The following is a 25,601-nucleotide window of genomic DNA, read 5'->3' as shown; positions in this document are numbered from 1 at the left end:
AAATAAGAAGAGGCACCCTCAGTTCCTACAGCATTCCCGCACAGCTGCAGTCAGCCCTAGAGCTCTCCACAAGGTCCCTCGGGTATCTGTCCTGTTGTGGCTGACTCCGGCTCACTCTTCAGTAGGTCACATATACCTCTGAAATCCCACTGCATGGGGAACGGTTAGGGTGGTTACTGTTACACAGTAACAGCATTAGGACCTCAGGAACCTGGAGGAACCTTGCCTGGGGCTTTGTGGTGGCGGCTGGGAAAGGAAGGTCTCAGGCTCCGTTCAATGACAGAAAGACAGGAGACCCAGAATTCTTCCAGGCCAAGCATGCAGAGACCAGTGTTCAGTCACACCCGGGAACCACAGCCACTCTAGTCCTGTTTGGCATAGGTGTGCGCAGAAGCCCACTGGCAGCTCCTCAGGGCTCATCTTTCCCAGAGCCTTCCTCCCGCCTAGACTCAGGCACAGAGCTGTGCTAGGGGAAGCTGGAGCCCAGGGAGCCGGGCCACCAGGGCCCAGCCTGGAATGATGGAGGAACCCAAGTGGAAACTTGCAACTTTTATTAAATATTCATTCACCCGTTTGCCGCCGCCACCCAAAGCAAGAAAAAAATAATTATCAAAATAGAATTAAAAAACCAAACCACAAAACAAATTAAACCTGATCCCCAGCAGTCTAGGTACAGGCCACTCTCTGCCTCTCTGCCACAGACAGAGTGAAGAGCCACTGGGGAGCCGTGGCCTGGGAACCCACTCCAGCCACAGGCCCCTGAGGAATTAATTCTGACTGCGTTGGCAGGAAGTCCCTGGTGCCAAGTGGCTAGCCATCTTGGCCAACCTACCCCCAGGAAGTGGTTATTGCTGGGAGACGCCGGGCTGAAGAGCTGTCTACCTTTCCCCTGGAGGCAGACCAGTCAGGGTGGAGGCCGGTCCTCACCTATCTAGTTCCCATCTCTCTGAGAAAGAGAGTGGACAGAAGCGAATTTTCCCCCAAGGGAGGAAAGCAGGTGTCCAGGGCAGCCTGGTGACCACACTGGTTGTCCTCGGTCCCCACTGTCCGCTGCCTGACCCTCGTCTTAGGTGTGGCCCGCAGCCCTTTCCATTAGAGGCCATTTTCCTGCGGCCCTCTCATCCCAGCGGCCTAAGTGGTCATCTTCTTGGGGTCAGCCACAGCCAGGGCCCCAGAGGCAGGGCTGCCTGTGAGTGTGGCACCTTCTCCAGAACTGTGTGGAGCCGGTCCTCTTGGGTTCAGCAGCCACTCTCTGACACTGCGGTTTCCAGAGTCACAGTCCCTTGCTGCATGGCAGCAGTGGCTACACTTATGGCCTCTTCCAGGGTCTGCTGCTCCTCCAACTGTGAAGAGGGTGCACAGGAAGGACAGCGTGAGACCCCAGCCAAGGCACGTGTGATCACCTGAGCTTTCTAATGTAGAAAATTCCCTGATAAAAAGTCCTATTAGGCATGGTCTAGGGAGACCACACGCTGCCTCAGGGTCAGAGACACCAGACAGCTTATAAAAGAGTAACTGGCTGGGTAGTGGCACACACCTTTAATCCCAGCACTTGGGAGGCAGAGTCTCTGAGTTTGAGACCAGCCTGGTTTTTACATAGCAAGTTCCAGGATAGCCAGGGCTGTTACACAGAGAAACCCTGTCACCAAAAACCAAACCAAAGCAAACAAACTAACAAAAAAGAGTAACTAGTTGGAATTGTCCTTGGAAGGAAGGTACCTTCCTTATCTCCTGGGTGAAGAGAGAGACTCAAGAAGATAGGGCTTGCCTCAGTCACCCCCAAGGCAAGGATGTCCCCACTCTCCTCCAGACGTGTGGATGCTGGCAGAGAGGAACCCTAACAAGGCTTCACTGCCCTCTCTGGTCAGGGACCCTTCCCTCCTTTCTTCTACCCACCTGCACGGCGATGTGTGTTCCGTTAGCTGTGGCCAACAGCGCCACCTGTTGATGATGAAGAGACGCCACACTTGAGTCCTCAGTTACCAGGGCCCCAGAGGTGATGATTGTGACCTGAAAACACAGAAGGGAAGACCGTCCAGCTACCTGCAGCACCTACCCCTTCCCCATGCAAGTAAAATACTCCCAATGGAGAAAGCCATATGCGTCAGATTAAGCAGCTTGGGCTCAGAATTACACAAGGTCGGATCTTTCTTCAGTGAGGTTGGCAGTGTGGTAGTGATGGTACTGGAGACCGAACCTCAGGAGTGGCGCAGGTGCAGCAACCACCACGCTACAACCCTAGTCCTTAGCGCTGATACAGGCCACTATGCCTACCCTGTCCTAGACAGTGTCTGGAGATGGTCTGTTTTAAAGATGAAGGTTGCTGAGGAGACTTTTTTTTTTTTTTGAGACAGGGTCTCTCTTTGCTATCCTGTCTGTCCTGTCTGTTCTAGAAATTGCTGTGTAGAACAGGCTGGCTTTGAACTCACAGAACTGCTGCTCAGATGCTGGGATTAAGGTGTGCATCACCACTCCTGACCTTAATTTTTTTTTTAAAATATTTATTTATTATTTATTATGTATACAGTATTCTTTCTGTGTGTATGCTTGCAGGCCAGAAGAGGGCACCAGACCTCATTACAGATGGTTGTGAGCCACCATGTGGTTGCTGGGAATTGAACTCAGGACCTTTGGAAGAGCAGGCAATGCTCTTAACCACTGAGCCATCTCTCCAGCCCCCTGACCTTAATTTTATTTTGTAATAGGAACTGAACCTAGAACTTTGCCTATGCCGACAGGAACTCTGCTACTGAGCCGTGCCCACATCCCTTGTACTCTTGCTTGAGACAGGGTCTCACCTAGTTGCCCAGATTGACCTTACACTTGTGATCTTCCTGCCTCAGCCCCCAGGGAGCTACAATTACAGGCCTACACCACCAGGCCTGTCAGGGAGACCTTCTATGCCATCTTCCTCATGAACTGTCTTAATTGGTTTGGACTGCACTTTTAATGCCCCCATGGGAAGGAACACGGAGAACAAGCAAACCGCCTGGTCATACGGGCTGAGTCTGGGTGCCATCGGCGCTGACCATGGTGACTGTATGTGTGCCAGCTGTGGCCAGTTCATCGTGGTGGCTGGGGATGGTGAGGGTGGTGCTGCCGTGCTGAGTCACCACACTGATGGCACTCCCCAGGGCCTGCAGCTCTTCCGGGGACAGGCTGACCTGCCGACAGGAGGGAGATGAGCTGGACGGGGCATCAGAAGAGGGCTGTGTGAGCGCACCCACAGGCCACATGCTGCGCTAGACAGCTTGGCTTACAGAAGCTGAGAGAGAGAGAGAGAGCTTGGCTGGGGACCAGGACCACGACACAGGGCCATGGCTGCAGAGAGGACCACGAAGGGCATCCCACTGGCACCTCTACTACCCACTACTTTGCCCCTATAAGCCGCTGCATGCAGGTCAGGATCTCGACCTAACTTGTCTTCCTGCTCACTCTGGAAGGAGGAAGCACACTAAACAACAAGGTATGGCCAAGGGGCAGGATATTCTGTCACCAGCGACACTGGTAGACTGACATGGCCCTCTTGAGAGCATACATGTCATTCGGATGAAGAGCAATAGCCTCAGAGAAGGAAAGAGACTGGGAGGAGCAGGTCCCCTCAAGGACCACACGGGTCTCCTCAGTCTTAGCTCTTTCAAGTCCACAAAGGCAAAACAGGAGCATGGGTGGCGGTGAGGCTGAGAACTTCAGGCCTCCCCAGAGTCCCCAGACTGGAGGAGCCACTCTGAAACTGCTCCACCCATCCCCAGGGTCTCTACCTGCTGGGCACCATCCTGAGTGATCAGAGCCACCTGGGGGGCCCCATCTTCCTCGGTTACCATGGCTACTTGGGTTGGGATGTCATTGCTCTCTTCCTTCACCTCCGAAAGGTAAGCAATGTGGGCTCGTTTGGTTGGTGGGCTTTCCTCAGCAGCAGAGGCAGCTAGGAGAGGAGGGCCCAGGCTGTCACCTGCTGCCAGACGCCAGGAGAGGCCCTGTGGGCCCCACCTCCCCGCTTCCGGCTCCCTCACCCTCCAGCTGCTGCTGCTGCTCATACAGGGCCTGCTCACTCTCCTCGGTGGCCTCCAGCTCCCCATGTGCACTGCGCTTGTGCATGGCCAGGGTGGAGGTCTGCCGGTAGGTCTTGCCGCAGCTGCTGCACGTATAGGGCTTGCAGTGTGTGTGCACCACGTGGTGCTTGTACAGGCTCGAGTACTCAGTGAAGCGTTTTCCACAGCCTGGCACCGTGCAAACATATGGCTTCTCCCCTGGGGACACTGGGCTGTGAGGGGGCGGGAACTGGGGCTGGCAAGGGGAAAGCTAAGGGGAGAGGGCTGGGGGACAGGGCTGGTGAGGGGAGAGCAGAGGGGCTGAGGACTGAGTGGCAGGGGTTGGGGAGACAGGAGGGCATGAGAGTGGGACCCCTGCACCCAGAGACAAGGTGGAAAGAGCAAGGTCGGGCTCTGAGAAGGGGAGTGAGTAGGGCATTCTAATGTGTGTGGGGGGTGAGGGTTTGAACAGCAGAGACAGTGGGGCAGAGCAAAGTGTCAGGGAGGAAGGGAGAAATGGGGCGCACGGTTGAGAAACGACAGAAAGCTGGACAAAGGGTGTGACCCTGGAAGGGTAAGGACACAGAGCCATATGCACAGTAGAAGCTCGGAGGGGATGAGGGTGACATTTCACTGTTTCTTCCAGACCACTCCTGACCCTGGCCTCTTTGAAGAGCTCAGTGGGTATGTGGCTAGGGACTGTCCAAGTTCACAAAGGGTGGGCAAGACCTGTCAGATTAGACCCAACTACCAACGGGGAACTGTTCACAGGAGGTGACAGTCATCTGGGTGACCCACCCCAACTCGGCCTGGAATAGCTGGCAGAGAAGGGCTGGAGCTGAGAGGTGTCCCAAATCAGAAGCCTATAGAAGGAGACGGGGCCTGGGAGAGGGCAGTGCTCACATGCCAGTCGGCCCACCTGTATGGATGCGCACGTGATTCTTGTAGTTGGTGGCACTGGTGAAGCCACGGCCACAGTGGGGCTCGGGGCAGGTGTAGGGCCGCTCGCCCGTGTGGGTACGCACATGTACCTTCCGGATGTTCGATGTGGTAAAGGAGCGGCCACAGCCCTCAAAAGGACACCGGAATGGGCGTTCACCTTTGTAGACAGGGATTCGAGAGGAGACTCAGGAAGACCAGGGCAAGAAGGGATGGCCCTGGGCTCTGGGACTCGGTCCGAAAAACATCCCTGGCCTCTGTGGACATTGTGGCGGGGCCCAGCCTACCTGTGTGGGTCCGGACGTGCTTCTGCAGGTCCCCTGAGGTCTTGAAGGCTTTGCTGCACAGCTCCTCTGGGCACTTGTATGGTTTCTCACCCGTATGAGTACGGACGTGACTTTTTAGCCCATAGCCTAGCCATGTGTGGTGGGAAGTGAGAAGAGCAGCCAGTGGAGCCCCATCCCTCAATGTCTATCTTATTTAGAGGCTCTCTGTCTAAAGTGATCTTCTGGAAGGCTCTAGAGGCCCAGGACAACCTCTGTCCCACCCAGGAAAAGCCCACAATGCCCCATGATATTCCCTAAGGCCAAATGGAGACCTTCCAGAACATGACATTCAGGGGGAGCCTAGAGAAGCAGGACCGAAGGGTCCTTATTTCATTGGGAAAGCAAAGCTAGAAAGGCTTCAGCCCTCTGTAGCCCACAGCTGGCGCTGTCAGAACCCATACAAGAGGCAGACTTCTCTACCCGTGCCCAGCCTCTCCTGAAGGCCTAGCCCCCACAGGCTCTCACTGGGAGCAGGTTCTTCAGGGAGCACACATCGCAGTGGTTTCTCTGGGATAGCGGTCTGAGCTTGGCCACCTGAGGAGGTCCCTAGGTAGATCTAGAACCCTTTGCTCTCAACTGGAAGCAGACTGTGACTTCATTCAGGTGTGTTACCTGTGGCAAAGGCCTTTCCACAGCTGGGGAAGTCACACCTGTACGGACGGTCACCCGTGTGAGCTCGTTCATGTACCTGTGGGGAAAAGCAAACCCATAACTCAGTGCTCAGTGTGATGGGGATGGACTCAGCTCTTTGGTTCTCCCTCATCTGTGTCCTGACTGGCTTCCTTTAGACATGCCTCTTCCCTCCAGCAGGTGGCAGGAGGCTGGGGCAGGGCAGGGCAGTGCCAGGGTAGAAGTACAGTCTCCCAGGGAAGAGGACAGGGCTAAAAGTTGTCAGTCCTTACCTTTAAGTGATGGGCAGTGGTGTAGAGACGGCCACAGCCCTTGTAGCCGCAGCGGAAAGCTCTGTCTCCAATCTGCTGCCCTTTGCCATTATGGGGAGTGGAGCTACCATGCAGAACCTGAGAAGAAAATGTTAGTGTCCCTAAACATACTCCCTGCAAGGATGAGAAGGAAGATACAAGACCCAGCTGGTGGCCCGAGACCCAGTGAACAGAACTAAACTTCCTGGGTCAGGAGCAGAAAAGCTGAGCGCTCACATCTTCCAACACAAGCCCAAGACAGAGCTGAAGTGGCATGAGGCTTCAAATCTCAAGTCCACGCCCAGTGGCACACTTCCTACTGCACCTTCTAGGTGTCCCCAAATAGCACCACCAAGTGTTCAAACATTCTCACTCAAACCGGAGCATGGCATGGCTCCGTGTGACCACAGGCTGGACTCTAGAAGGAAAGGGCTGAGACAAGAAGACACACCAGTCCCTTGAGCAATGTGCTTAGAACGGGAGCTCCTTTCCAGAATGTTTTATATGTAGATGTGTGTGAGAGAATGTCTCTGAGGCAGCTAGACAGGCAGGGACAGACAAACAGGCATACCACGTGACAACAGGGCTGGCATGGGCATGGTGCAGCCCTGATGGGTTAAGTCTGAACATTACAGGGTCTCCTAGATAGCTGCGAAGGCGGGAAGTGACGGGTTAAGTCTGAACATTACAGGGCACCTGGAGGATCTCCTAGATAGCTGGGAAGGCGGGAAGCTGATCACCTAGATAGCTGAGATGGCTACACTTGAACTAGGCTGAGTTAGAAAGCTGACCACACACACACTAGGAGGCCGGGGTTCAGAAGCAAGTCCTCTTCTTCCCAGTGCGAGGTCCTGCTGGGAGGAGCACACACAGCAGGCACAGCGGGGACAGCGGGCACAGCGGGCAGGGGTCAGAATCATCAGAGCCGGAATTGACTGCTGAAATCACCTGATCCCACTTAGTTTACTCTCTCAGCTCGGGTCTTAGAGGCAGCGACTCTCCTGAGCTGGACCAGGCAGTGGTAGAGCCAGCACTGACCTCACGGCTCTTGTTTTAAATAAAGCCCCATTCTATTGGTCTTTAATATTCCCAGAGTCATGGTGGCTGAAAGGAGCTGTGACCGAGTGGCCTGAGTTGGTTTTGTGCTTCCTTTTGAAGAGGCAGGAGAATTTCCTCTTTTCTCCCATAGCTTATAAAACCAACTCTTCCAGCATGTAGGTTAGCCAGTGTTTGGGAAACTGCCCATCCACCCAGCTCTGTGGTTGGCCCAAGGGGAGCACGCCCATGGCCCACGGTTTTCTGTTCCTGTCCTCAGCAGGGAAGACAGCAGGTCCAGGAGACTCTGGAGAACCAGAGCCTTCTCTCAGGGCTCCTGTTCCACGAATCCTAGTTGTCTTGGTATATGCAACCTGCTCACTGCCTGCTGGGTTTACTTCCCCAAGCGACTAAGTAAGTCTGAGAAGCAATAAATACAGCAGCATTTTACTTCAGTGGGTGGAAAAACTAATAAAAGACATGGGCAGAGCTTTCCCAGAGAGCAGAGGATTATCACGGCAGCCCGAGTGGGCCTGGGTCTGCCTTCCTGCCACACGGAAGCCACTGCTCCCTGGGCAGCCTTCCTTCCTCCGGCAGTGTAAACAACAGTAAGTGCACACAGCTGTCTGTCACGGCCCCAGCGGTCAAAGGCACTCATGGGAGAAGACGGGCAGGAGCTGGGGTAGAGGGCTCAAGCGAGAGCAGCCGTGGCTGTGCCCAGGCACAGGCCTGCCTGTTCTCTAGAGGTGAAGTTCTACGCTTTGCTTTCATTTCATGGATATTGTGTGGTCCAGGCTGGCTTCAGGCTCCTTTCTCCGAGGTCCAGGGCTGAGATTCTAGGCTCAGACCACTACATTTGGCCACACAAGTAAGGTTTTGGCAGTGTCAAGAAGTGGTGGGCAGGTAAGGCAGTGCCAGGGTCTGCATGCTCACCTTGTTTGCATATTGCTCCAGGGCCACCACCGTGTCTGCGCTGAAGCCCTCTTCGTCCTCGGCTGCCAGGTCCTCCAAGCCCACCTCTGTTTGCACAGCCAGGATGGTGCTGTCCGACGGCTCAGACACAGGGTGATGAATGTAGGCGGTGGAGCCGTCTTCCAGCTGGACAGCTTCCAGGGCGCTGGGGTCATAGCCCTCTACAGGGCACATGAAGTTAGTCCTGATGCTACACAGGGGAGACCCAGCTGAGACCCTGGCTTTAAATTACGAGTGATAAGTACATCAATGGCGTGGGGGGGGGGGTCAGTGTGGACTTTTCAGCCTTCACTGTGACTTTTCTCTTGTTGGTCCTTCTGGGGTAGTCTCGCATAAGGACAAGGCCTCCCAGGGTATAATGACTGGGACTCAGCAGCTCCTTGAGGGCCTGGTCCACTATCTTAGGATAAAGACCTGAACCTCTACTCTGATGAGTCCGCAGTACTCCAGCCTTGGCCCTCGCCCCTCTGCCGTTTCCCAGGCTTCTTGCTCCAGTAGATCCTTGATGTCACCTCCCACCTCCACTTCTGCACTCGCTGGTCCTGTCTGGAGCGCTGAGTCCAAGCTGCCACTCCTCTTCCCCAGTTCCCAGCTGCCTAGACTGTGGCTAGTGACCCCGGACGGCTCTACATAACTGCATATTGGAATCGTGAAAAACTGGGCACCTCTAGGTGTTTCTGCATGTGCAACGGCTAAAACCTGATTCAAACAAAACGTGCAGGGATCTGGGGTGTTGCTGGAAGTCCTTGCTAGTGTTGCAGCATGTGACTCCACTGGAGCCTCAGTTCTGAACACACAACACAAACCAGCCCCGCCTGAAACACCCAGCCAGTTCAAATTCAAGACCATGTCATAATCTGCAGCTTTAACTCTTCATACAAAGTGAATTACAGAAATAATTATTAAAAACTGTATTTTTCTATTGTATCAAGTATCAAGTCAGTCTACTTTGGACTATATTGTGTTACAGATTTGATTTTAAAAATTGCAGTTTGGCATGGCAGGGAAACCCAGAGACAGCTGACCCAAAGCTCACAGACTCTAGTCTGACAGTTAGGGAGTCTGCACAGGACTGACCTAGACCCTCTGCATGTGGGTGACAGTTGTGTAGCTTGGTCTGTTTGTGGGGCCCCTAGCAGGGGCACCAGGATTGTCCCTGGCACATGAGCTGGCTTCTGGAACCTATTCCCTGTGGGGGGTGCCTCAATCAGCCTTGATGCAGCAGGCTTTTGGTCCTGCTTCAACTTGATATGCCATGCTTTGTTGACTCTCATGGGAGGCCTAACCCTTTCTGAGGAGTGGTTACGGGGTAGAAAGAAGGTGGGGGGAGGTACTTGGAGGAAAGGAGGAGTCAGAAAACACTGCATCCTCTGGAATTGGAGCTACAAGCATTTGAACGCTGCCTGACTGGGGGTGCTGGGAACCAAGCCTGGGACCTCTGTAAGAGCAGGAAGTGCTCCTAACTGCTGTGTCATCTCTCCAGCCCCAAAACTGTAAATTTCTTTATGATTCACTATCAGTGACTGTTTATGCGTATATAAATGTTACATACCTATAAATCTAGGGCTATGTACAATTTCTAGTGCAGAAAGGGGTCAGAAAGGGAAGAGGCTGGCGCAGCGCAGCACCCGAGGAGTCTATCCGGCCTTGCTGTGTACAGCCGGTTCATCCAGGACAGCTGGCCAACAGCTGAACAGGCCGTCTGATTTTGTTCTGCTGTGTATGCTCTGGCCCAAACACAGTGCCGAGGGTGGACTTGCCCACAGAACCACTTCCAATCTAAATGATTATTCTTTTGTACATTAGAAACTATTTTCTTTTGGGTCTTTGAGACAGGCTCATTCTATAGCTCCGGCTAGCCCAGAACACACTAAGCAGTGCAGACTGCCCCTGAGCTCCTGGCAATCCTGCCTCAGCTTCCTAAGCGATGGGAGTGTGGGATGAGCCACGACACTTGCTGGGGAGCTTCCTTCACTGCTAAAGATGAGCAAGTTTCTTTTCCCTGGCTTGTGATAGTGCCCTCAGGTCCAATGCAAAGACCTAAGTCTTGATGGCTGGTCTGGTGCCAAAGTCAGCACCAAAGCCTATGCCAATGTTTAAGACTTGCTGCCATCTTATGACAGAGGCAGCTGCTTGTGTGCCCCAGGGAAGGCGTGCAAGGCTGCTCTCCGGTAAGCAAGGCTGTGTCTCCGGGAAGACAGTGCTTGTGTTGACCGCCTGGCCCTGGCCAGTTCTGCCTCTTCTTTCCCACCAGGCGTGCCGACCATGGCCCACCTTTGGGTGTGCGGTGTATGTAGGCCACGCTGCCATCCTCCAGCTGCACAGGCTGGCCATCCTCAAAGGAGAAAGACTCTGTAAAGGGAGCAGCACCAACCATCCTCAGGAGCGTGCAGCCATGGAGGGAGACTCAGGGAGGGCTGCCAGGCCCCGCTCTGAACAGGGACGTGCCAGGACGCCTCACCTTTCTGTATTGTCACCTGGTGGATGTACGCAGCGGTCCCGTCCTCCAGCTGGATCACCTGCCCTTCAAGCAGCTTCTCTCCTGGGAGGTGGAAGCAAAGAAATGGGCCAGGCGCAGGTCTGCCACATGTTTGCCTGCTTTGGTAGAAGCCTATGGAGTCTCTGAATTCATGCCTGTGACCCAAGCATGGGTGACATTTACTATGTTCTCTCATTCCCCACTTCCTAAGCCCCAGTCTGAAGGCACTAAGGGAAAAGACATCCTGCCACGGGGTAACCTTCAGGTGTCCCCTTGGGCCACTGACCCAGGAGTGATCTCCTCCAGTGCTCCAGCCAGGCCTGTGAAGGTAAGGGCCTCTAATCTAGCACAGAGCTGCTGGGGTGGAGCTGTGCAGAGAAGGAAGAGTGTCCTGAGACCAGGGACGATTCCAAGTGCTAAAAATTCAGATGCAGACCAAACTAACACAAAAAACACATCACCTCATTTTCCCTGTAACTGTATGCCAAACCTGGGGCCTCCAACAAGGCAGGCCTTGGTGTGGGCAGCAGCTGTAATGGGCTCTGGAGCCAGAACAAACCTCCCGAGTGTAAATTCCAGGTTCTTACTCATTGTGTGACCCTGGGCCACTTATCTAGCCCATGTCTCAGCTTCCTGTTCATATTCTTAACAACCCTCCCTTCCTTATATGGTAGCTGTGAGGACTGGGTTTCCTGGGAACATGCCAGGGTATGGTCAGCCCTCCCTGAACTTCCGGGCTCACGATAGCAAATCTACTGTGCAGTTTGAAAGCCAGTTGTGGTGGTGCACACCTATAACCCCAGCGTGTGGGAAGTGTTGGCAGGACCAGGAGTTCAAGGTCAGCCTCAGCCAGGACTACAGGATAGACTCTCTTGAAAACCGAACAAAAGAAATGGAAGTAAAGCAACAGGAAGCTATGGTGTATGTGTGCACATGTGTTTGTGTCTGCACGTATGTGCCGGAGATCTAAGTTGGGTGTTATGCCTCAATAAGCCTTCTCTTGTTTTTGAGACACTGTCTCTCACTGGTTGACCAGAAGTTTCCAGATGAAGCAAGGCTGGCAGGCCAGCGTCCCCAGCGAGCCTGCTGCCTCTGTCTTCCAGCAGCGGGATTACATGCATGCACCATCCATCGCACACAGCTTTTTATGTGGGTGCTGAGAGTTGAACTTGGGTCCTCACGCTTGTATGCTGACAGGGCGAGCCATCTGCCTAGCCTGAGTGTCGCTACTGTGCTATGGGCCCACGCACTGTCATCTGAGCCATGTTCCCGTAACGGATCTATGAAACGTCAAGCCCCATGTCCACCCCACTCAAAGCATTTCTCGTTACAGGATCTTGCTGTGACCCAGGTGACCAGAATTCACTGACCAGACAAATAAAGACCTCACAGCCATGTGCCTTCCTCTCTCTGCCTTCTAAATGCCAGGATGACAGGTGTGGGCATCATGCCAGGCTTTCTTCTCTTTTTCAGTGCTGGACACTGAATCTAGAGCCTTGTGCATGCTAGGCAGAGTCTCACTCATGAGCTGTACCCCTAATCCTTGATTTTTATCTTTTAGACAGGGTCTTGATATATGGCCCAAGTTATCAGTCCTCTTGGGAACTCAGATGTGGGCTTTCTTATCTCTTCTTTTCTCTCAGACAAGGTCTTGTGCTGCCCAGGTTGGCCTCACAGAGCCTTACAGAGCTGAGGATGACCTTGACTTCTCCATCCTCCTGCTTTGCTTTCACTGCCCAAGTTCTGGGCTCACAGAAATGAGCCACCAGGTCTGGGTGACTCCTGGAATTAGACTCAAATGCTCCCTGCTCAGGTGGTCCTCTCAGGAGGGCAGAAAGAGGAATGGGAGTAAGAAGAGAAAGCAAGAAGGGGAGATGGACAAGTTCATGCCAGAGACGGGTTTGCTCCTTCCTTCAGACGGTTCCTCTAAGTCAGCAGAACTACCAGCTGGCTTCTGCTACTATGCCCCGCAGGGGAATCCCCAACCTTGCCCCTAGAGGGAGTCTTCTTTGGTTCTCTTATAAAGGGCAGATGACTCACCAGTCATGGTCATGGAGTTGTACACAACCTTCAATAACAAATGTCTTCCTGTTTTGGAAAGTTCTGGAAACTACAGGAGGGGGGCTTGGCTGGAAGAAGTGGGTCTCTGGGGGTCAGGTGGTGAGTGTGTGTGTCACTTCCTCCTTCCTGTCTGCCATGAGGTGAACAGCTCTCTCCCACTACCCACAGGCTCCTGTTTGCCATGACGTTCTGCCCTAGCAGGAGGTTAAATGACTATGGACTGGACACCTTCAAACCGTGAGCCAGAGTAACCTTTCCCCTCCGTGTCATTTTTGGGAGGTTTTCATCACAGCAAGGCAGAAGAACTCACAGAAATGGGTGCCAGAGAAGGGGGTTGCCGGCTGTGCCCATGGTGTAGATCTTAAGTCTCGAGAACTTTTTGTGGGAGGGCTTTGGAAAAGTTTGGAGAGGCAAGCCACAAAAAGCTCAGGCTGCTGTAGGTAAACTTAGGCAGTTCCTGTGGGAGTTCGGAAGCCCAGGATGCCAAGAGGCAATGGTCAGTTGAGACCAGGCTCCCGTGATTTTAGATGGGAAGAGGAATTCTAGGGGACATGGACTGGAGGGCCATTCTTGGTACATTCTGGCAAAGAGCATCGTCCATGTCCTAAGATTTTGAGTAAGGTTGAGTTTAAAAAGAAAAGACTAATTATTTTGGTGAAGGAATTTTTTTTTAATGTTTAAATGACATTTATTTGTGTGTGTGCATGTGAGTGTGTACAAGTGCATGCACACACACTGCAACGCGATGGAGAAGGCGGGGAACAGATCCAAGAACGATGGCAGAAAGTCACAGATAGGTAGAGGAAGCGAAGGCTTACAAGGAGCGGCTTCTAGGCCAGAGAGCTCACTTCTTTGCTGTTGTGCCCTTTTAAGACAGGGTCCCACTCTTTTAGCTCAGGCTAGCCCTAGTCTCCCACGTGTAGAGACTGTAGGCCTGGGCCTGCCTGACAACTGCTTTTATTCATTCAACTACCGATTCCCTGTGGGAAGCTGGCACAAGGGAAGTCACAGGGTCTAAGGAGAAACACAGCCCCACCTAAATTCTTTCTCTCACAGGCGTCACCAGAGGAACAGGACTTGTAACGAAAAGTCAGAGAGTTTGGGGCTTTAGCAGCATTGTAGAGAAAACACATTGGCAAGAGAACAATCCTTGACAGGCCACAAACAGCAGATAGTTTGTGACAGGCCTCCCAGAAGCCTGGCCACCTCCTCGAGAGCTTACAGAGGACACCTAGGTGTGTCTCACATCATCATCAAGAAACAAAACTTTAGGCTGGATGTGGTGATGAGCACCTTTAATCCCAGCACTCCTGAGGCAGAGGCAGGTGGATCTCTGAGTTCAAGGCCAGCCTGGTCTACAAAGCAAGTTCTAGGACAGCCAGGATGACACAGAGAAATCCTGTCTCGAAAAACCAAAACAACAACAAACAAACTAATAAAGAAAGGAAACAATTTTAAGTGAGCAAACAAACAGAAACAGGCGGCACCTGTAGACCCAGGCACGGAAGCTCAGCCATGTATTGAAAGGGAGGCGGCAACACGGCCTCAGGGAGAGAGGTCCTTACTGCATTTAGGAAAGATGGGAGGAGACAACAATGCATGGGGCATGTCTGAGAATGCTGGAAGAAAGGAGGAGCACCCCACCCAAAGGAGGAGCACCCCACCCAAAGGCCCCTATGCCCAACAGCACTCTGCTGGCTCCACACTCGCCTGGATTTGAACTTCCTTGACAGAGAAGGCAGGATGCCAGATGGAACACACGACTAACTAAGTCTGAATTTCAAACAAACTTTCATTACAAGTATCCCTCATCTGAAAATCCAAAGTCTACAACGCTTGAAATCCTAATGACTTTAGATTAGGAACGTGCAAGCTCAGGTCTGTGCAACATTCCAAACCCAAGTCTCCAAACCTGGTACTTGTTGTCTGGTCCTGAACACTTGCACAAGGGATATCTCATCTGCTCTTAAAGCTCTTTAAAATTCACTTTTACTTTTAATTAGGTATATATGTGCATGGGGGTGCTATGTATATATGGGTAACCTCAGACACCAGAATAGGGTGTTGGATCCCCTGGAGCTGGAGTTACTGGCAGTCGTGGGCCACCCAACTTAGGTGCTGGAGACCCAACTCGGGTCCTCTCTAACTGAGCCAGCCTCAGCTCCCCAGTCTACTCTTAAGGACTGTGTAGAACTGTTTTATGATTTGATACTCTACACACATGACCCATGCAAATTTGAGGACATACTTATACTACCAAAGAATCTGTTACTTACCTGCAACTCAAATTTCTTTGTGAACCCAACATTTTTATTTCTGGCACCCACTAATGTCAGACAGTAAGGCACGAACTGCACACTGGGGTGCCCCCTTCTGAACCTAGGGTATCTGGTACATGGTAGAGACTCAGGAAGACAGTCTAGGGCTTACGCTTTCCTGAATCAGGGTGGTGAACTGCCTTTATCTAGGAAGGACCATAAAATGGAATAGTTGTGTCTGAAAGCGTAGGCCTCGGCTTGCAGGTGAGCACCTGCTCACCCATCCCATGAGGGTTTACTCTAAGGAGTGCTCTTCCCTCATGTACATATGAGATCCTCACACAGAGGCTGCTCCCGGCAGGGACAAGCAGGCAGGAGGGCAGTGAGGCGGTGACGCTACTGGAAGCGGCTGAGACACAGGACTCTGAGGTCCCTGGCAACACTCACCTTTGACAGCTTGCTGGACGTAGGCTGTCGTCCCATCACTGAGGGTCACCGTCTGCAGCCCCAAGCTTTCCATGACAAACTGCTACTTGTGCCTTCAGACATGAAGTTGGCTTCTGGCCTCCAATGAGGTCAGAGATTTCCTTCTGGGTCACCAATCTGAGAAAATGGACAATGTCACATAAAAAAAGCTTCACGGCTTCCTCCTGCTGCAATGACTGAGGCCAGCCTAGAACACACAGCCATGTTTCCAGAGAACTAAGTGGGTTCCTCTGGGAAGTGTACAAAATACACACACGGAGCTCTCGATGGTGAGCGTAGAAGCACACGTCAAGCTGCATGTGAAGCCAAAGTCCACGGATCTGAACCCTTTGAGATTCGCTCCCTTTAAAGGCTGTAGGCAGGCAGCTCCCTGTCTGGTTCTCTGGGCTTGTTCAGCATCTTCCCTGCGCTCAGACCCATCCGTCCACTGGCACTGCTGACCGTCCTCAAGGAATAAGCAAGTCTCTAACAGAATTCACAGTGTCCCCACCCCAAGGATGGCAACTGCATCCCCTCATGGCGGGTCATCCCTGAGGACTGTCCTCCTAACAGTCGCCGACCTATCTCAGGGCAGTTACCACTTCTCAATGGTCAGAAGCCCCTACCTGTGTGCTCAGATAGGCTTGATGGCTTCTGGCCTTTTTTCTAATAGGCTGTGAGAATAACATTAAAACAAACAAACAAACAAACAACCTAAAGCGGCACTCCTGACTTCCTCAAAGCAGCATCCAGCCAAGTTCTGGGCTCCCCTTTCAAAGCACAAATTTAGCCTGTTGGCGGAATGCAGAAAATCACGGAGTAGACAGATACGGGGTGCAAAAGCTAGGACTAAAGACCACATGTGCTCTGTGTTTCCCCTCTTCGCAAAGGTTCACTCTGATCTGGTCCACAGCCAAACTTCTCACAGATGAAAAACGTTAGTCTGGGAGGGACAAAGGCTGATGGAACACGGGGCAAACAAATCAAAAACAGATTTTGGAGAGCTGTGTTAACAAAAACGATTCTGTATTTGTTACTACAGAAAAGGACTTCAGTGCACATCAAGACGCGAGCCTAATTCTGTGGTTTCTAAATGATGAGGAGAGAAGAGGAAATTAGTAACAGAAAACTGCATCGCTCTACTGAGATGTAAAGCATTTACACACATTTCTGTCAGAAAGCACACCAGCTTTAAAAGCCCAGCTCACATTTGCATGGTTATGTGGCTATTCCAAATGCAGAGATGGGAGCTATCACAGGAAACGGAGTGACTAGGTGGAGTGGATCATTCCCAGTTCCAAATGGCAGGGAATGTATGTCCCTACCCTTACAGAACAGAACTCATTTCAAATAAAATGAAATCTCAGCTGCATGTTGAAGCAGGATTTTAACACCTCAACTTGTGACAGCCAGCGTGACGATCACTGCTGGATCTCAGCCTCACTTCTCCTTCACGGAAGTCTATTCTCGCATTTTAGAGTACCAATAAGCAAATCGGCAGAGGTACAGACTAGGGGCGACAGAGTAAGCCTTTTCTTATTCAATTATTTTTCCACGGAGCACAGGAAAACTGGGCTGGTGCTCAGTTAGAAGCCTCACCCACTGCTGACCATCATTCGTGGTGCTGGAAGGTGCTCCACACACCACCAGAGGAGAAAGTACGGATCGGTCCCATCCCACATATGAATCCCATGAGCTACAGTCATGGCCTGCCTGCAAGTACACCCATTGGTTCAGTAATGGGAGTAACCAACCACCCCTTGAGTGGCATGCCTTTAATCCTAGCACTTGGAAGGCAGAGGCAGTTATCTCTGTTTGCCCAAGGCCAGCCTATACTACATAGCAAATTCCAGGCCAGCAGGGATATATAGCAAGACCCTGCAAAAAAAAAAGAAAAAGAAAAAAAATATTAGCAGAGCAATGCTCAAAGGTATTCAGCCGTGGTCACCACTGGCTCAATGAGGGCCACTGATGTGAAGAATGACATATTCTATCAGCACTCGGAGGGACAGGACGCTGTCTTAGACACCATTTTATCAAGACATCAAAGTGGAACAATCTGCAAAATCTTAATAAGGAAGAGAAAGTAGCTCTGACCTTCAGAAGAAGAAAAAAGACATTGGATAAAAGAGCTTGTTAGAAAGATCAATAGTTGGGGAATATTTTAATAAAAGAACTGTGAAATATATTAAAAACAGACATATGCTGGGTGTGACAGCGCATGCTGTAAATTTACAAGGCTCATACAGGAGGATCCCCAGGAAGTTAGGGTCAGCCTGGGCTACACAGTGAGACCTGTTTCAATAAAGCAATAAAGAAGGCAAAAGAGTTAGAGAGACATCTTAACACGAAGATGTCCAACTGAAAACCAGTCGGCACTGGGAGACCATTAGAAGGGTGAGCCCAGAGCACCAACAGCATCACACAGACCAAGGGTGTGGATGGACTGATGTGAACGCCCACCCTCTGCCATTGGGCATGCAAGAGGGGGCGCAGCCTTCAGGGACCACACTCCTTGTTTATCCAGATGAACTGAGAACACACCCATAGACGCATTTATACAAAGTTGCCTAAACTCACAGAAACCAAGCAAACTGTGTGACATCCTTACAGTGGAACAGTCAAAGTTTTAAAAAATGTGCGTGTGCACGCATATGTGTGTGTGTGCATGTGAACACTTATCTGAGTGTGTGTGGAGGTCACAGGCTAGAGGCTGACATCAGGAGACTTCCTTAATCACTCTGTGCCTTACTTTTGAGAAAGGCTCTTAGGAACCTGAGACTCACTGATTGGCTAGAGCTCTGAGGATCTGTCTGTCTCCAGCTCCCCAGGGCTGGGGCTGCAGAGGCACACAGCTGCATCCAGGTTTTAAGCAATCAGGGCCTGCCAGCAGTGAAGCTCCAGGAGGGGAGACCCACAGGCCCCAGATCCTGTCCTGTGTGGCATCAGCGCGTCACACATGGCAGTGCTTCCAGGTTATTACTTACGAACCGAGGAAGAAAGGAGGAAATTTATCGTCAACATGATGTCCAGTCAAAGCTCAGCGGCCTCGAAGGCTCCCACTCCACACACACGCTGTTTTGTTTATTCTGAGCCGCAAACCCATCCATATCCACAATGGGAGCTGAGAGGACAGGTCCTTTCTAGACACTGTGGGGCCACACAGCTCCGTGGGGGCAGAGCCCAGGCAGACTCCCACACCGCTAGCTTCTTCTACCCGCATCCGCTGCCCAGCCTAGGAAAGGAGAGTTACTAAGGCCACACAGATTTGCATACTGAGCTACTTACCAATGGCCTCTATCGGCTGTTTAACACCACTCACAACTAACTTGTTTATTCCAGGACAGCCAGCACTACCTAAAGAAACCCTGTCTAAGACTAAAAACGTGAATTCCACCCAGATGTGGTAACACACACCTTTAACCCCAGCACTCAGGAAGCAGAAGCAGGTGGATCTGTGAGTTCGAGGACAGCCTGATCTACAGAGTGAGTTCCAGGACAGCCAGGGATACACAGAGAAACCCTGTCTGGAAAAGAAACAAACAACAACAACAAAAGCTCAGGTCATCCTCTCTTACATAAACTTGAACCCAGCCGTGGGAAGGGGGAGTGAATTCCTACTCTCCCCTCTCGATCTGACTTTCCAAACTCTCCCCTCACTGTGAGGGTTCCATCCTTCAGTTGCCCAGCCTACAAACTGGAGTTGTCCTCAACATATTTACTACACATTCAATCCATCCATCAATGCCTTTTTGAAAGTAAGTCCACAATCCAACAATTTCTTTTTTACTCCTTTACTTTGGATCCAAGCCATCAACTTTTCTTTTCTGGACCACCGCAGGAGCACCCCATCAGTGCCCACTGCAGGAGCCCATCAGGGCCTGTCCTCCCACTCTGCCCCATATAATTTAGTCTCAACATGGCAGCTAGAATGAGCTTTCAAGAATGTAAGTCCAATCATGCCAGTCTTCTGCCTAGACTCCTCTAGTGGCTGGCGGCCTGTGAGACCCAAGATCTGCTCCCAATCCACTCCGCACCTCAGCAGCTCCGCTCTTTATCTCTTGTCAAAATGCAGCCACTTCGGTACCACAGCTGTACTGGCTGGCTCTTTATGTTTTTAGAATATACAAGGCTTATTTCTGCTTCAGGGCCTTTGTGCTTGCTTGTCTACTGTTAGGAAAATAAATTTCCTTCGGATATATGCCAGGCTCATTTCTAACTTCTTTCTGGTCTTTGCTCAAATGTCACCTTTTCAGCAATAAGTTCCTTGCCACTCTGTCTAAAACAAGAACCCTGGCCACTCTCTCTTCTGTATTTAATGGTTCTAATAGTTTTGTTTGCTTTACTGTCTGTCTCTCTTGTCTATTCCCCAATGGGCAAATTCAGTCTCCTATCCCTTGCACCTAAAAGAGTACTTTGCATACAGCAGACAAAATACTTATAGGATGGATGGATGGATGGACACCCATCTCTTCAGAACCTCCAAGCAGGTCAGAAGGGGAAGATCCTTGTTGTGCCTGGGCTCCCAGGGTACCCTCTTACTGCCTCACCTGTTCCCATGTCCAGTCCAGCTATTAACCACCAGAGCCCTCTCCTGAGCTGGGGAGCAGGGCGGCACCAGAGCCCTCTCCTGAGCTGGGGAGCACCAGAGCCCACACCAGAGCCCTCTCCTGAGCTGGGGAGCACCAGAGCCCTCTCCTGAGCTGGGGAGCACCAGAGCCCTCTCCTGAGCTGGGGAGCAGGGCGGCACCAGGGCAACAGGTTCTTGTTGCTAGGAAAGCGCAGGTTCCAGGCCCCTGCAGAGACCGCTACAGAGGCTGATTTTTAAATTTAGCCTTCTGATATCTCACAAACAGAAGAGGTCAGACACAGGGTAGCGCTAAATATTCTCCTCGGTCTAGGTAAGTCCAACTTCAGTACTCGAGGCTCACTGCTTGGAGGCGTTTTCTGAGGAACAGGGCTAAATTTGTACTTATTCATCTACCTTCTCCACCACCATCTCCTGACGTAGATTTCCACACACAGAAAAGTAGAATATTCAAACTTTCACAGGCCCAGTGATTTCCTACAGCCAGCTAGCAACCTTGCTTCCCTGTTCTCCACTTACCTAAGCAGTTCATGGAGCCATTTTCTTGAGAGCAGTCTGTACAAGGTAGCCCCTGACTGTTACCACTGGACCCCAACGCCTCTAAAACTGTTTACTTATTGTGTGTGGGTGCACTCTCCTCAGGAGCATGCCATCTGCGAGGAGGACCGAGGACAACTGGGAGGAGTCAGTTCTCTCCGACCACATGGGTCCTGGGGATCAAACTTGGGACACTGGGCTCTTTACTTTCTGAGCCATCTTGCCTGGAGTGCAGTGTCTTCTCATATACCCCAAAGCCCCGCACTGTTAGCCACCCCCTCTCCAGAACAATGGCTAAACAGAGCAGCATCCGAGTCCCACAGTGTCTGGCTGTCGGCATGCTGAGGGCTCTGGGGATGGAGGGTGCGGGCGGCTACAGGAGGTGTGTTTCAGAGTCCACTCAGCGCGGTAAGTACCGACTTACTGACTGATGCTTTCTACAGAAAGAGGGAGGAGGATTAAGATACCAGAAGATGAAAGGATGCAGCCTCTATTCTCCAGGAAGCCACAGGGCGGCTAGTGGAGGAAGAGTACATGCACAAGGCAGATTATGTCCTGTACCCTAGGAAGATGAAAGCAATGACGCAGGCTGCAGGAGCCTTCTGGGATCCTCCCTCAGAGTTCTGGGCTCTCACCTTCTGCTGTTTATGGCTATACAACCAAGACTGGGAGAATAGACGCTGGGCACGGTTCTTTAATGTCATATCTGCTACTCACCATCCGGCTTCCAGTGGGAGGGGAGCCAAGGACTTGGAAAACAATAGGGCCAATTCAGTGCTGGGGAGGCTGACAACACATTCTAGCCTCAGAGGGTCTGGAGCAAAGCAACTGTATAAGGAGGCTGGGAACAAGAGTGTGTTCAGGAGACACAGCCAACCGAGGCTGAAGCACTTCCCAGGGCTCTGTCCCTACTACCTGAAGACAGGGGCTCTTGGGGCTCTGGTATCTGAATCCATCAGATGTTCCCAAAGAGTGCAGTTCTCAGCGCAAACCCGAGGCACAGGATGTCTGCCCTGCAGGCTTGAAAGCTGCAGCCCCAGAATTCAAAGCCCTGCAGGGCCTGAGAGCAGAGCCCTGTGGGAGGGAGAGTCGCGATGTCAACTGAGACAGGCGGGAAGGAGCCTGCGCGGTGAGAAAGAGGGAAGAAAGAAAGGCAATTTCTGTCTGAACACGAAGGGGATGAGATGCAGGGTCTGAGCGGGGTGTGGGCAGAAGGGTGGAGCCCTGGAATAGGCAAGGGTATATAGTCTATGAAGGGTGGGGCTGTGCTGGGCAGAAGTGACTCAAGTCACAGAAACTGTGCCTATTACAAGGTCACTAGAAGAACTAATTAGAGGTTTCGGGGGACAGGATGTGGCTGGGATGGCAGAAGTGAGGGCAGGAGCAAGGATGCACACTGCAAACAGGTTTCCAATAGCACAGGATTCCTTGGGCCTGAGAGCTGGGAGCGCCAAGGTCCCAACTTTGAGCACAGGACAGACACAGGGGCTGAGACTGTAGCTCAGCGGTAACAGCGCTTGCTTAGCACTGCAGGTGTTAAGGTTAACTGGGTCCAGGACATGCTACCCCAAAGCACAGCCATCTGAAGACTTGAGAACCAAGATCTCGCTTCTCTTCTCCTCTGAAGCAGGTCATAAGACCATCATGTGCAGATGCCCTCCCTATGCCCAATGGATAAAAGCACCCTTCTTCTTAAAGATGCAAGAGCCCAGCCATCTGGAGCTTGTTACTTGACCCCACCCCCATCTACTGCACTCCCATGGCCTTCCATTCTTCTTGAACCACCCATCTTCATCAAGCCTAGAAGTAAGATATATAGGTGTAAGCCTCAGGTCTTTACCTCCTTCGCAGAAAGCTTTCCATGGGGTAAGTTGCACTAAACAAACACGTTTTTCACTTGTTAGTCTGGCTTTTGTTACATGAGCCTCAAACAGGGATTTTAAGAAGGTATGTATGTCCCTCCCACCGAAGGGACAGGGTCTTAGGGGAAAAGAGGTCAAAGGTCACAAAGAGGATGAGAAAAGCCACAAAGTCATGGGATAAAGGGCGCTAAGAACCCTTGTGGGTCTCAAAATAAGCCGATGAATCTAAGAATTTAATGAAGTTTAAGAATTACAAGAAAGCAAGGAACAATGGTCTGAGGAGAATCTGGGAAATGAGAAAGTGAAGAGATGAGAGACAATGGAGTTAGTGGGTTTCTGAGATGGTTCAAAGGAATGAATTCCAGGTCCTTTATTAAAGCAACTCCCAGGAAAAGTGGGGGAGGGAGTGGTGACAGAGATAACTAATACCTCGGACTTGTGAGAGGTAGCGCTATTTTATATAAAGCTTGATATACAGTAGCTGCTGCGGAGTGGGCAATCACTAAGGAGCTGTGGAAGTTGAAGTGTGAGGGAGGAGCCCTCGTCAGGCTGGGAGAGGGACTCCAAGATGGCAGCAGTAGTCACGGGCATGGGCCAAGTGCTCATTGTCTGTGGAGTTCCTGGCACCCAGGACTTCACCCCTACCAACTGCCGTACCTTAAAGGTTTTCTGTGGGCCAGCAACGGTGCTGAACGTCCCGCATGTGTTAGTTACTGCGTCATCATGGGCAGATGCCCATGTTTACAAGCCTCTCTTGGCAGCATAGTGAGGAGGGGTCGGGAGGTTTTAAACGGTATGCCGAAAGTTGCACAGCTGAATGGCCAAGCTTATGAAGTCAACAGCGCACAGGGAAATCTCTCCTGCGACACAGTTTTCCCAGACGGGTAGAGCCCGATCAAGGGGGCATGGGTGTGGACAATTGAGTGTAGGCTCGTGAGAATGAAGCAAGTGGACCCTGGGGCACTTCTAGGGCAGAGTACAAAAAAGCCCTCTGGTTTTCTCTTGACTAAGAATTGCGGAACTTTAATCGGAAGGAACATCAGGGAGCATCAAACTCAACCACACACAATATTGACCAGACACTGAAGTCCAGCCTAAGGAAAGGACCGCTCCCAGGCTCCCCAAGCCCAACACGATAGAATCTGGACTTGAGCCTGGGACCACACACTCAACCCAGAATCTTGATGCCCCCACTGATATACTTCATTCCGTATACTCTTCAGCACCACCATGGTGGCGGTGGTGAGGGGCTTACGTTATGTGCTGATTGACACTGGAGCCTGGGGGAGTCAAAGACTGGTGTCAGTGGGGCGAAGATCGCGAGAGTTACGGAGATGAGTTGGGTGGGGAAGTACCGGAGTCTGAGTTGCAGTGGTCAGGAGAGTTTTGAAGGCTGTCCACAGAGGATAGTTTAGGGGTCACTAGGGGCTGTGGGGATCTGGGAGCTGTGTGATCACTGTATCAGAACTGAAGCAGGGCTGGGGTTAGCAGTCAATGAATCAGGGGTCACCTGGTAAGGTCTGCGGGGGAGTGGGTGAAGTGTGTGTCGGGGGTCAAAGAGGTGGAGGCGGGCGCTGTCACGGGGTGGGGTTTGGGAGCCCTGGGGGAGGAGTCCAGGGCGGAATGGAGGGGCAGGGACCCTAGGTGGGGGTGGGGCCAGGCCGCCGTCCCGGGAGGCCCAGCCGCCCGGCCATGACCCGAGGAGGGTGGGCACGACGGGCTCCGGACCTTCCCGGGGCCCCGCGTCCGCCCGGCCTCCCGCCTCGGGGCACGGTGGACCCACTCTTCCCGCGGCCACCAACCTGACAGCCCCCGAGGGCGACTCCGCCGACAGACCGCCATGCACCGGGCCCTGCCACCAGCGCCGGCCCCGCAACCCGCCTGCGCCATAGCCCGCCCGCCCGCGCGCGGCTTGCCTCGCGCGATATCCAGGTTCCAGGGCGGCCGCACTTCCCTCTGGCTCCCGGCGCGGCCTCCGCTGGGCCCCGGAACCCGGATGACCAAGCGTGGGGCCACGCTCCAGCCCGCCCCCCTCTGCCGCGCCGGCCGGCCTGTTTATCCCGGTTCCCGGGCCTCCGGCGAGCCTCGGAGCTCCGCCCCGGCTTCCCTCACTGCTGGCTGCCGGGTGACGCGGCCTTGCCAGCCGGGGCGCCCGGGGAGGGCGTGATGACATCATGACGCCGGGTGGAGGCCGCGGTCGCCATAGCAATGGGTAGTGCTCGGCGGCGGGCGGTGGCGGGAGGCATCGCTTCAGGAGCCGGTCCCGGGAGGAAGCCGCGGCAGGTACCGGTAGGCGGTTACCGAGAAGGACGGTGCCGAGGAGCATCGAGGGCACGGGGCTCCGAGAGCCGGTCCTCCCCGCGCCCGGTCGGACGGTTCCCCGAGGGCTGACACCCCGAGGGACGCTGCTCCTCAGCGCTCTGAGGGAAGTTGCCCTGGAGGACAGCGTCTTGAGGGACCATCCTCCCTGCGGTTCCCGCCGTGTTCCGTGTTCTGGCGGACAGTACCTTGGGGAGCATGCGTGTTTGTGAGGGATGGTGTGCCTGTTTCCAGAGGAAGAAGGGCCCTGGAGTTCTCCCAGAGGGATGATCCTCCCCGAGATTGTACTCGTGAGGAAAGCCGCCCTGACAGCCCTTGCTGAAGAATGGTGCTCCCTCAATTCTGCCTTCCCTGAGAGAGACTTCCCGGTGGATGGACACCAAGGTACAGCACCCTGCCAGTCCTTCTCAGGTTCTCGGTCGCCCACCCTTCCTCCTAAGCCAACCGCACCTCTTGGTAAGCTAGCACTGTGAAGAACAGGATCAAGTGCCTGCCCCCTTTTCTTTTCTTTTTTCCACTCAGACTCTCTATGTGTCACAAGGTGGCCTTTAACTTGTGATCCTCTTGCCCCTGTTTCACAGCCGGCACCTAAACTTTAAAAATTATCATTTCCTCTCCCATCAGGAAGAAATTGTGGTTTAGGGTTATTTCCAGAAACCTGAGAGAAAATGAAAAAGGGAATGAGCTTCCAGTTAAAGAGATAAGTAGATTGGGGGGGGGATCCTTGGCATGTGCCTGTTAATCCTGAAGTCTCTGTTGGAGGGCATCAAACCCCCTAGAGCTGAAATTCTAGGCAATAAAGAGCCACC

At 52.6% G+C, this 25,601-nt stretch overlaps 1 protein-coding gene across 3 annotated transcripts; it reads right to left on the bottom strand.

The window, feature by feature from the left end:
• Nucleotides 1–534: 534 nt before the first annotated feature.
• On the bottom strand, nucleotides 535–24,534 carry Znf76 (zinc finger protein 76). 3 transcript variants are annotated; one of them, XM_050141228.1, is made up of 14 exons: nucleotides 24,390–24,534; nucleotides 15,469–15,624; nucleotides 10,685–10,765; nucleotides 10,498–10,575; nucleotides 8,185–8,384; nucleotides 6,199–6,315; nucleotides 5,909–5,984; nucleotides 5,258–5,383; nucleotides 4,951–5,130; nucleotides 4,014–4,250; nucleotides 3,762–3,925; nucleotides 3,000–3,164; nucleotides 1,897–2,010; nucleotides 535–1,343 (listed from the first exon to the last, which is right to left on the bottom strand). In XM_050141228.1, exons 2-14 carry the CDS (start codon nucleotides 15,539–15,541, stop codon nucleotides 1,239–1,241), a joined length of 1,716 nt encoding a protein of 571 aa, XP_049997185.1. In that variant the 5' UTR covers nucleotides 15,542–15,624; nucleotides 24,390–24,534; the 3' UTR covers nucleotides 535–1,238. The 3 variants fall into 3 exon arrangements, with proteins under 3 accessions (XP_049997185.1, XP_049997178.1, XP_049997193.1); XM_050141221.1 differs by having other exon boundaries at nucleotides 24,276–24,420; XM_050141236.1 differs by lacking the exon at nucleotides 10,498–10,575 and having other exon boundaries at nucleotides 24,276–24,420.
• Nucleotides 24,535–25,601: the final 1,067 nt, after the last annotated feature.

This window comes from Alexandromys fortis, unplaced genomic scaffold (genome assembly GCF_014885135.2).
Source record: "Alexandromys fortis isolate MF-2015 unplaced genomic scaffold, M_Fortis_MF-2015_v1.1 scaffold_9, whole genome shotgun sequence".
In the NCBI taxonomy this organism is placed as follows: Eukaryota; Metazoa; Chordata; class Mammalia; order Rodentia; family Cricetidae; genus Alexandromys; species Alexandromys fortis.
Note: the sequence above shows the minus strand (reverse complement) of the source record. Positions and strands in the feature narration are given on the sequence as shown.